Source organism: Vigna umbellata, chromosome 4 (genome assembly GCF_029865625.1).
Source record: "Vigna umbellata cultivar VRB3 chromosome 4, Vumbellata_1.0, whole genome shotgun sequence".
Classification (NCBI taxonomy): Eukaryota; Viridiplantae; Streptophyta; class Magnoliopsida; order Fabales; family Fabaceae; genus Vigna; species Vigna umbellata.
In genome coordinates, this window is record NC_142168.1 from 35,124,428 (window position 1) to 35,136,301 (window position 11,874).

Genomic DNA, 11,874 nt, shown 5'->3' on the forward strand with positions numbered 1-11,874 from the left:
CCATTCATTATGGATTATAACGGGCCTTTCATGAGATTTATGTGGGAGGGTAAGATGATAGAACTCAAGGGAGAACAAGGTCCAAACCCTACACCTATAACAACCCACCAACTTAAACACCTACAACACACCAACAGAGTAGAAACACTTTTTCAACTCAAACTGGAACCTTGTCCATCAATCCATTCTCCTACTTCACATATACCTCCTTTGCCCTCTAATATTACTATCCCTTCATCTTCTACTCCCCAACTACAAAACTTAATCACCACCTACTTTGTTTTATTTTCCACGCCAACCACCCTTCCTCCATCCCGTTACACCGACCATTCCATCAACCTTTTACCCAACACTGCTCTATTTCAGTGCATCCTTACCGATATCCCCATTTTCAGAAACAAGAAATGGAGTTCCTTTCTTAATTCTGTTCTAACCTTTCACATTACCACACTCATATATATATATATATATATATATATATATATATATATATATATATATATATATATATATATATATATATATATATATAAAGTCCATAAATAATAATATAAATAACATAAATACGAGGTAACTATTTACATTAATTAGTTATCATATTTATTATCAGTTGATATAGTAACTTGAGAGTCAAATGAATACATAACTCTTATTAAACTAGGAGAGGATGATTACTCTTAGAAAGAATAAATATTCTGGAAATTGGAAGTTTGAAGTACCTTTTGAAATCTTTACCGGATAGAGCTAATCAGGGAAGAACAGATATATTACAATTTTTAGAGTATAAAAAGAAAGTAATAGTATTTGTTAAATTTATTGAAAAAGGAGGTTAATATATCTAAAATTGTTTTTTTTACCATTTAAAAACAACACTCGGCTAAAAATACTTGTTCCTTAAAATCAGCCGTGTTACTGGGAAGAAAGATTTTATTAAAAATAAAAATATTGATTGAACATTAGTATTTTTTTTTAACAAATAAACACCTCACTTTTAACAAATTCTATGACTATGTTTAGTAAACGTACGAGATAAAAAATAGTTTAGACAATGTATATTATAAAAAAGCATTAATTACACTTTTAATATTCTTAAGCTAATTTTGTCTTTAATCTTTTCTCAAAGGTGAAATATTTAGTTAAAAATAAAGTATAGATATAATGCAATTATTAAAAGAAACAATATAAAATTAAAAGAGATGATAAATGATATATTTTATTAAAATATTAAAAGTATAAGACTAAAAATTATTAATATAAGCTCCAACACTAGTCAGATTGTATTGCAGAAGGATACGAAGTTACGGAAAAGTGTTTTTTTATGAGCAGCTATGGAAAATGTTAATTATGTTTTTAATTTATGTACAATACTTTTAGAAATAAAATTTAATGAACACCTTATAAATTTAAATAAATCATATTTGTAATGGAGTTTATATTTTCAATCATATTTATCTCATTAATGAAATTCAAATTTAAAATTAATTAATAATAAGTTAAATATATATTTTTGTCTTAACTTTTGATGAAAATTAAAATTAATTTTTCTTTAAAATTTTAACTCAATTTAGTTTATCCACGTGAAATGCGTTAATTTAGATTTTTTAATCAAATTTGGTCAAATTTAATTAATATTTTAAGTGTGTTTTCCAATTAATACTATGTATTATGTTTTTTAATTATCGACTAACTCAAATATTATCTTAAAGCATGTTTAAAATGTTAAATAAATTTAATAAAATTTAGTTAAAAGATTAAATGAATGTATTTTATAAATGGAGGGGTTAAATTTAATGAAAGTTTTAAAAGTGACTAATTTTAATTTTAACTAAAAATTAAAACAAAAACACATTTAATTTATTAATGAGATGAAATCCAACATCACCTTGATATAATAGATTTTTCTTTTCCCCTTTTTTTACTTTTTGAATCATACAAGCTGTTCTGGTTTCACACAACAGGGGTAAGTAAGTAAATGACAATAAAGAGTTATAAATGTTAGGATTACTTTGTATAAAGCATGCAATGATTTTTATATGAGTGTGAATGAGTTCGCCATTTTTGTCTGTCCGAAGTTGATAACTGTCACATTTACTGCATATTGGTGGAGATTGTTAATGCTGCTCATCCCTCTGTTAAACAATCTCTCTCATGACCCACACCTTCCTTCAAATCTGAAAATTACATAGCATTCCAGTCAAACATAAATTCAGATTAAAATTTATTTATTAACAGTTATACTAATGATATCAACTTTAATGAAATTTGCCGTTTGTTGAATTAACGTATCTATAGTTCTACGTTTAATATATGCATATCCTATCCTGAGATAGATATATTTAAATATCAGACATTAATAAAAATAAAATAAATTTATAGTATTCAAATAATACAAAAAGTATTATTTATAATATATAATTTTGTGAAAATAATTGTTTGAGATTTGTGGAAACATTGATAAGTATAATCTCTCTTTGTGTCTCAATAATAGAAGTAGTTGTCGATTTCATATTTCATTGAAAACCCAAAATATTCTCCTACGTATAGAATCTCAACAACACGAGATTAGAAAAGAAAAACAAAAAACAAAAAACATTATGGTACCTTATTTACACAGAAACCATAAACTCACCTTCTCCACTAACCTTCACTACCACACAACATAGAAGCAAACAAAAAACACCTTCTTTCTCTTTCTCTATTTCTCTTACACATAAAAACACACTCCACCACTCACGCATTATTCTAATCTACTTTTTCTGAACTAATCCTTCGCTCCACCAACACCAACACCAACACCAACACCAACCTCTTCCTAGTCACACCACCGCTTCTAAACTAAACTAAACTCCTTTGTTGCTTGTGTTTCGTGTTTGTTCTTCTTTTGTCTGCATTTGTCCCTCTTGATTTGAGCCACAACACACCCTTTTTCATAAATATTAATATTAAAATACCAACAAAAAGAGGGTGGTGGGAGAAGAAAAGTGGCCAGGATTACACTGTACCATTACCAAAGCCACTTTCTGTCTCTTGAAATTTTTTGTAAAGCTTTTCCTTTTTGTTTTTCATTGACTTGCTGATTCAAGAGGGTTTTTTTTATCATCCTTTATCAAGCTGAAGAAATCATGGTTGCTGTGTAGTTAGTTCTCAGAAAATCCCACCCCATCATGGATCTTGAGTCTGTTATCCGTAGGAACACAATTAAGGTAAGGCCATGGCCTAAAAAGCTGTGTGTGATGTGCCGTGTGGCATCTTGAGCTAAAGTACTGTTGTAGGATAAGAAATATGTTTCATAATGTTTGGTTTGTATATGATTATCGTATCATCATGGTCATGGTGATGTGATATGTGCAGGAAGAATCATGGAAGACAGTGTTAACTTTGGCTTATCAAAGCTTGGGGGTTGTGTATGGAGACTTGAGCACTTCCCCACTTTACGTTTACAAAAGCACTTTCGCTGAGGATATTCAGCATTCAGATACCAATGAAGAAATCTATGGGGTGTTGTCTTTTGTTTTCTGGACTCTCACGCTGATTCCACTGCTCAAGTATGTGTTCATTGTGCTGAGAGCTGATGACAATGGCGAGGGAGGGACCTTTGCTCTCTACTCCTTGCTCTGCCGCCACGCTCGTGTTAGCTTGTTGCCTAACACTCAGCTTGCGGATGAGGACTTAACAGAGTACACCATAGACAATGGAACTGTTCCTATCAACAAGAAAAATGTTGGTTTGGGCTTGAAGAGCTTGTTGGAGAAATACAGGGTGCTGCAAAGGGTGCTGCTTGTTCTCGCCTTGATAGGAACTTGCATGGTTATTGGGGATGGTGTGCTCACACCAGCAATTTCTGGTATTTTTGATCATGATACTGTATGAATTTGGCTGCAAACAAGGTTTTAAATTAAGGGCATATTCTTGATATTGCAAGAAATTGCTGCTAAATGCAGCAATTGCGGTCACAGAAGTACAAAAATCTTGACATTATGGCTGAAATTGCAGTAACAAACCCTTTGTTTTAAAACCTTGGTTGTGAGTAGTGTACATACGAATCTTGGTAACTGACTTTTGTGTGATTTTTGGTCATTCTGCAGTTTTTTCTGCTGTGTCAGGCTTGGAGCTTTCCATGTCTAAAGAACAACACAGATGTAAGTTTCCTTATGAACACAAAAAACTGATTTCCGTTCACAAATTCTCTTTTGCCCTTTTATTTCTCTTCTTTCTTCTTCTCCATGAACTTTTAAGGGAGTACGGCACTTCCAGAAACCTCAAGATTTCATATAAACGTTTTCTGGGTCAATAGTCAAATGAGTGTGACACAGCAAAAGAAGAAGAGAGGGAGGGAGAGAAACAGTTTTTTAACAACAGTATCAAAATCCTTAAAATTTAGAATTTCTCAACTTTTAATGCAGTTCTAGTAATCCATACTTTGTGCTCAAAAGAAGGGTTATTTACAGCTAAGCAACAAGTCTTTGGGGATAATTGAATTCTATTGGAGAAAGTTGTCCTTTTTTCTTGTTCTCATTTTTTTAATATGCAGTAAGATTCTTTATTCAGTGACCAATTTTTTATTGCAGATACTATATATCTAGCTTACAATTGCAGATAACACTATGGTAAAACGTTTTGAATTTGTTCCCAGGAATTTTTCTTTGATGAGTAGGTCTCAAATCGGTTGGTATCCTGAACAAATCAATCTCGGGAATATGTTCCCACAACAATCTAGAAGTTCAGAATAATTCTTGTTTTGTGTACCATTTAGTAATATTTGATACTGCAGTTATCTTAGCTGGCTGTGCATTACGTTGGGATGGTAGGAATTTTGCCCCTTCAATGGCATATATGCTGTATAGATATTAGTTAACAGTGAAAGGATTCTAGTTGGGCATCACATAGATATGTTTAATGAGTGAATAAGATCTGATCTGAACCATCACAGGGCCTCCAATTAGTGGACAAAAATGGAGAACCAAAAGGCAAGTGCATACACAATGGTAGGTCCTCATAAATACAGATCAGAGGAAATTTCTTCGCCTTGATCAAAGCCAAGTCACTGTCTTGGTAAACTTCTATTTAAATACGTAACTGTTACTAAAATGATTAGAATAAAAATAAAAAGTACACATGAAAAGTATGGTTAAGATATGCGAAGCCTAACCCCACTTGTCATAGGTTTTATGTATAAAATAGTAGTTCCCTTGTAAAGTTGGACACTCAAGAGGTTATGATATGAAGCATTATGGTTTGGATGAGACTTCAATAAATCCCTGTAGAATAATCTAGAATAGTTGGCTGATGGTGTCTGATTGGATACAAAATTAGGTATGGCCAGTGGTCACCATTTGACTGGTCATGAACAGTGTCTGCAATTCCACTATTAGTAATAAATAATGGTTATCTATGGCATCCCAATTAAACCTAATTCTGTCAACTTCGAAGAGTTGAAGCTGTTGAAATTCCAGAGTGAAGTCACCCAATCTTACTCTTTAATCTTGACCTCACTTTTGTCTCCTTGGATAATTTGACAACTCTATTAGTATTCAACAAAAAAAATCATTTGAATCACTATGACAACAACTTTAGTAACTAGTATTTTTTATGCACCTCAAAAACTAGGTTTTTAGTGTCCTCTGTAATTGTCATCAAGTGTTTATTGGCTTTTCTTACAAGAAGTAATTTTTCTAGAGGGTAATAATAACACCTGGCTTGATAGACCCACTTGATGAATTATTTACCAGGAAATTACCACTTGAAAGCTAATTAATATGGTTTTTAAAACACTAATCAGTCTCAATTCTAAGCAATCATACACACTTATAGTAATTTGATGGCTGGTGTTATTTTTTTTAAGCACAGAATCTCATAAAAACTACTCAAATCCCTTGTCACTGTATTCATGATTGTGAGTTCCTAGTGTTCATATATACATAATCTTCAACAACCATTAAAGCTAGAAAATTTCCATGTGCTGTATTTTGCCTCTTCCAGTATTACATTGGAGCTAATTATTGGTTAATGGTTATGCAGATGTGGAGGTTCCAGTGGCTTGTGTAATACTGGTGTTTTTGTTTGCCCTTCAACATTATGGCACTCACCGTGTGGGATGTCTCTTTGCACCTGTTGTCTTGACCTGGCTACTTTGTATCAGTGCTATTGGTATTTATAACATCTTCCATTGGAATCCACATGTTTATCAAGCTCTCTCCCCATATTACATGTTCAAATTTCTGAAAAAGACTCAAAAGGGAGGATGGATGTCCTTGGGTGGAATTCTACTTTGTATAACAGGTATGGAGCAAATTGTTATTAAACTGCTGTGTGCTTGATATATTATGACATACCTTTCTGATATTATACTTTCTGTTTTCCAGGTTCAGAAGCCATGTATGCTGACTTAGGACACTTTTCTCAATTGTCAATTAAGGTACATGAATGTTGCATTCATGTAGTTTTACTCTATTATTAGGTAAATTTGATTTATATGAAGAACTGTGACCAGAGTTTTCACTTTTTGAATTTCATTGTATTCTCTCCAAAATGAAACTATGCTTTCCATTTGCAGAAATGTAGAAAGAGTACAAGGAGTGTCTCGTTGTTTTTATTTGATCTTAATGAGATCTAATGTTTCAAACACAATGATTATACATTTATTCATAACCTTTTGGTATATTGAATGAGACAGATCCAACTTCTTTAATTTAATGTCAGAAGTTAAAATGCAGCATGAACAAGATTTGAAAGAAACAAAGATTTATGTTTTGAAAAGGGCTCTTTTCCTTCATCGAGCTGTGTGTGCTTGCTGCACACAGCATATTCATCCTGTGTTATATATATAGGTAACACCATCCAATACTAAACATACTTGAACCTTATGGTAACCTTTCTACTAGTTTTCATTTTCATTTTTATTTCATACATAGAGGAATTCCTCTGCATTATTAAATTGGACTTTTTTTCTTAATAATTCATAATCGAGTTTCAATGCATATAGATGCATAATTCATGGATATCAGGCTTTTGGTAGATGGCTAGATGAATGATAATTAATAATTTTAACAAAAAAATCATTTACCTGCAGATTGCATTCACCTTTTTGGTGTACCCTTCCTTAATCCTAGCATATATGGGACAAGCTGCATATCTTTCAAGGCATCATTCCCTTGAAAGTGATTATCGAATTGGGTTCTATGTATCAGTACCTGGTAAGTTCTTTGTTTACATATTCAAAGAAATACTTGTGTTCACTATGCTGCTTAGCTTACTGTTCTTTTCCTCCTTTTCAGTAAAACTTAGATGGCCTGTTCTTGCAATAGCCATACTTCAAGCTGTGGTTGGAAGTCAAGCTGTCATCACAGGAACTTTCTCAATAATCAAGCAATGTTCTGCTTTGGGATGTTTCCCCAAAGTCAAAATCATCCACACATCGTCCAAGACTCATGGCCAGATTTACATTCCTGAGATCAACTGGAGTTTGATGCTGCTTTGCCTGGCTATTACAGTTGGATTTAGAGATACTAAACGCATGGGAAATGCAGCAGGTACTCTACCTCTCCATGATTATCTTCATGATGCCTATGAGTATGATAACTTAAATTTGAACATTTGCTGAATTATTTCTAAATGATCATTGTTAAATTTGAAATGTTTTAAGAGTAAATGGTGTATGTGCTGATCTTTACATAGTCAGTTTATTGACTTTTACTAATTACGATTTCAGACTCATTAACCGTGGAATTTTGTTTACAATGACTGATCATAGAAATTAAACTGTTTTTAAATATTTTGTTTTGTTTGCTTTAACAGGCTTGGCTGTTATAACTGTCATGCTGGTGACCACTTGCTTAATGTCTCTAGTTATAGTCTTATGTTGGCACAAAAGCTTTTTGCTGGCAATTTGCTTCATATTGTTCTTTGGCTCCATTGAAGCACTCTATTTCTCAGCATCCCTGATCAAGTTCCTTGAGGGGGCTTGGGTCCCCATTGCCCTCTCATTCATCTTTCTCATTTCCATGTATGTATGGCATTATGGCACAATAAAGAAGTATGAGTTTGATGTTCAGAATAAGGTTCCAATCAACTGGCTTCTCAGTTTAGGCCCCACTCTAGGCATTGTCAGAGTCAAGGGAATTGGCCTCATACACACTGAGCTAGTATCTGGGATCCCAGCTATTTTCTCCCACTTTGTGACCAATCTCCCTGCCTTCCACCAAGTTGTTATCTTCCTCTGCATCAAGTCTGTCCAAGTGCCACATGTCAGACCAGAAGAAAGGTTCTTGGTGGGTAGAGTTGGCCCAAAGGAGTATAGGCTTTACAGGTGCATAGCCAGGTATGGCTACCGTGACATTCACAAGGATGACATGGAGTTTGAGAAGGATCTTGTGTGCAGCATAGCAGAATTCATCAGATCAGACACCTCAGAATATGGCCTAGGATTGGGAAGTTTTGAAGAAGACACAAAGATGACAGTTGTTGGGACTTCAGCATCAAACTTAGAGGGTTCAATAAGGATGTCTGAAGATGATCAACAACAAGATTCTCAGATGGAAGGCCCCTCAGAATTGATGGAAGTTAAGCCTTCTCCAGAGAAAGTGAGGAAGAGAGTGAGGTTTGTTGTGCCAGACAGTCCACAGATTGATTTTGAAACAAGAGAGGAGTTGCTTGAGCTAATGGAAGCAAAAGAGGCTGGAATGGCATTCATTCTTAGTCACTCATATGTTAGAGCAAAAAGTGGATCAAGCTGGTTGAAAAAAGTTGTCATCAATTATGGATATGATTTCTTAAGAAGAAACTCTAGAGGACCAACATATGCTTTAAGCATACCTCATGCATCTACCTTAGAGGTGGGCATGATCTACCATGTATGAATGAGTTTTTGGCTATAGTAGTTCTTATATCTAGTTTAGTTTTGTGACATTCCATGGTAGCTCAACCTTACACATAGTGATGATAAATGGTGGCATTTTGTATAGTGACACCCTTCTGCATGGTTCTTGACAAGTGCTGTCGACCTGTTATATTCACCTCTGGTTTTGTAATTTTCATGGTACATAAATAAGCTGTCTGTAGGACCTGGTTCTTCCAGTGTCTAATAGGCTCTTTTTTGTCTTTTTCCTGAGCATGAATCTCAAGTATAGATCATGTTCAAGATTTCAATAGTACTGTAACTACTCTTTCATGAAAAAAAGAGTTAATATCTTTGGTAGTTTGGTAGGGTGTAGCTCCAAATATGACACATTTTTGTCTTACTTTCCATAACTTTCATAAAGTCTAATAATAGTTCTTATTACCGATTACTGATGATGTGACATGTGTTTATGACGACAGGACATGTTTGTGATAATTAATATCTTATGTGTTATTTCATATTGATGACTTATAAAGAGTCTGTTTATTATGAACACTGTTTCCAAACATCATTTTCTGATAAATCAAAGTCACAATAGAAACTTAGATGAATGGTATACCAGTAAAAAGAAAATACAAGGAATCAATCACTTGATATATGAAGTCTGAACACATTAAAGATTTGTATTCATGTCTTCACATTTCAAATTCTAAAAGGACACATTTTACTGTTTCAAACTGTTAATGACCATAAAAAAAAGACAAATTTTACTATTTTAAACTGTTCATGAACATAAAATTAATAAAATTGTTATTTTTTCTCTATTGTAATGAATTTATAATATATAGATAAAGATAAATCTTAATTTTATAAGATTAAGTTTGATTTAAAATTTATTTTTTCAAATGATAATAAAATTATTTTAATTTTATTATAAAAAGATTTATTATTTAGTAAGTTTAATGTGTTATTTGTTAAGATTAAGTTAGATGAAAGATTCTAAATACTTTCTTAATTGATCAGAAATGGATGGATGCATGAAGAAGTTCAGCTGCAATCAATCTCCCTTTGCAAACTTTACATTGTCTGCATAAGTCATATTTGATATATTTATACATAAACAGAATTTCATTTCTTAAATCTTATTTAATGTTACTATTTAAAAAGTACTCTTATTTTTTATGTGTAAACATTATTCTCAATAAATATAATGTGAAGGTAATTTAAGAAAAATATCTGCTTATTAGATGAAAAAATAATATTAAATGAATTTTAGTTATTGTAAAGTAGTGTTTATTTATTTATTTTTTTAATTTTTTGTGTTGTTAGTTTCTTTTTTTTAATCTCTATGTTTTACTACATTAATTTCTAAAAGTTTTAATTTAATATTTTACGTTTTTAAAAAATATTCATTTTAATTCTTTTAACGAAAACATTAGATGTATTGACATGTTTATTAACCTATTTAATGTTTTAATTAAAAATAAATTGAATATTTTATAAAATATAAAATAATAAATTGATTTTTTTAAACTTAAAATTTCAAATTGAGATTTTTAAAATCCTGATATACATGGTTAATTGGAACTTTAAACATGAAAACGTAACCCGACAGCATAAAGAACTAAAAAAGTATCATTTAGTCTAAAAAAAATAAAACAAATCAATAAAATAATTAAATTGAGGAAGTATATTCAAATTTAAGTGCTAAGTGTGTAATTATCTTTTTTTTTTTAACTTTGACATTATTCAAAGCTGCACAAATGCAATTAATCTAGCTTTGTTGTAAGTGGCAACCTTTTTAACAATTTAATTAAAATATATATATCTTTGATTAATTTTTTAAGCATTTCTTTCGGCTGAAAATATTGTACCTAACGCGAGTAACGAATACAAATACATTTGATAGTGTTTATAACATTTTCTTTTCCAAAGAAAAGAAAGTGAACTCTTACAATCTTAAAGAAATTTGGGAATCTTAAGAAAGATGATGTTCTTCGTTTCTTAAGTTTTTCTCTTTATCTTTTTCTTTCTGTGTTTATCTATCATTTCTCAATTTCTTTGAAAACTTTTGCTTTGTATTTTCTGTCTCTCTCTCTCTTCTTACTGCTTATTTTTTTTGACAAACAAATATGCATTGTTAGATAGAAAACATTAATATAAATTAATTCAAACAAATAAATTCGTCACTTGTTCTTTTTACATATATAGCTTTGTAAGGTCTTCCTAGATTAATAAGTTGAGTTAAATTTATATAAGATTTATATAAGAGCTTCCATGTTACCTTTTATCCAAAACTTGTGAGTTTTATTTTTTATAAATTACTATTTTTTTTTTACTTATTATCATTGTCACCTTTTTACATTCGTACACCCTTCGTGAAACAAGTTTCTTTATCTTCTTTTTTATCCAATACAAAACTTTAAATTCGTTCTTAAATTCCTAAAAGAAGTCTTCCAAGTTTGTGGGCAATTTATAAACTTTAGAAAATGTAAGAAATAGTTTCTTGTCTAAATATTTTAGAATATATATATTTATATTTATACCCAGTAATGGTAGAGTCACGTACATTTACATTTTATGTTATAAAGAAAAAATAATCTTAAAAAAAAAGTAAATTTTTATATTTTTACAAAAAAAAAATAGTGTCAAAATATAAAAAATTGTGTATAAGAATATCACTTCATATATATATATATATATATATATATATATATATATATATATATATATATATATATATATATATATATACACACACACACACACAAAGTGGGCAATGGAGTCTATAGTTCTACATGTGCAGCACTAAATTCATTCAAAATGATGATGATGATACACGAAAAGGGTTCGCTTTCATGATTGGTAATAGTTAGAAGAAGCGTAACTTGGACGATAGTTGAAAGAGAAAAGAAGTGAAGTTTCTATTTTGACCACTAAAGACAACAAAAATGAAAATCAGATTCGAAGAACTTGCAAAAGAAAATTCCTATACTGAAAGCACACACATAATCAAAAGCACCAAAGAGCCACATAGC

General features: G+C 31.2%; 1 protein-coding gene across 2 annotated transcripts; it reads left to right on the plus strand.

Moving 5' to 3' along the window:
* The first annotated feature begins 2,635 nt into the window (after positions 1-2,635).
* LOC124838648 (potassium transporter 8-like) lies at positions 2,636-9,291 on the plus strand. Of its 2 annotated transcripts, XM_047314304.2 has the most exons (8): positions 2,639-3,203; positions 3,352-3,844; positions 4,086-4,139; positions 6,019-6,279; positions 6,363-6,415; positions 7,070-7,193; positions 7,275-7,529; positions 7,795-9,291. In XM_047314304.2, the coding sequence occupies exons 1-8, from the start codon at positions 3,165-3,167 to the stop codon at positions 8,853-8,855; spliced, it is 2,340 nt and encodes a 779-aa protein (XP_047170260.2). In that variant the 5' UTR covers positions 2,639-3,164; the 3' UTR covers positions 8,856-9,291. The 2 variants fall into 2 exon arrangements, with proteins under 2 accessions (XP_087968426.1, XP_047170260.2); XM_088112300.1 differs by having other exon boundaries at positions 2,636-3,203; positions 7,070-7,529.
* The last annotated feature ends 2,583 nt before the right edge of the window (positions 9,292-11,874 follow it).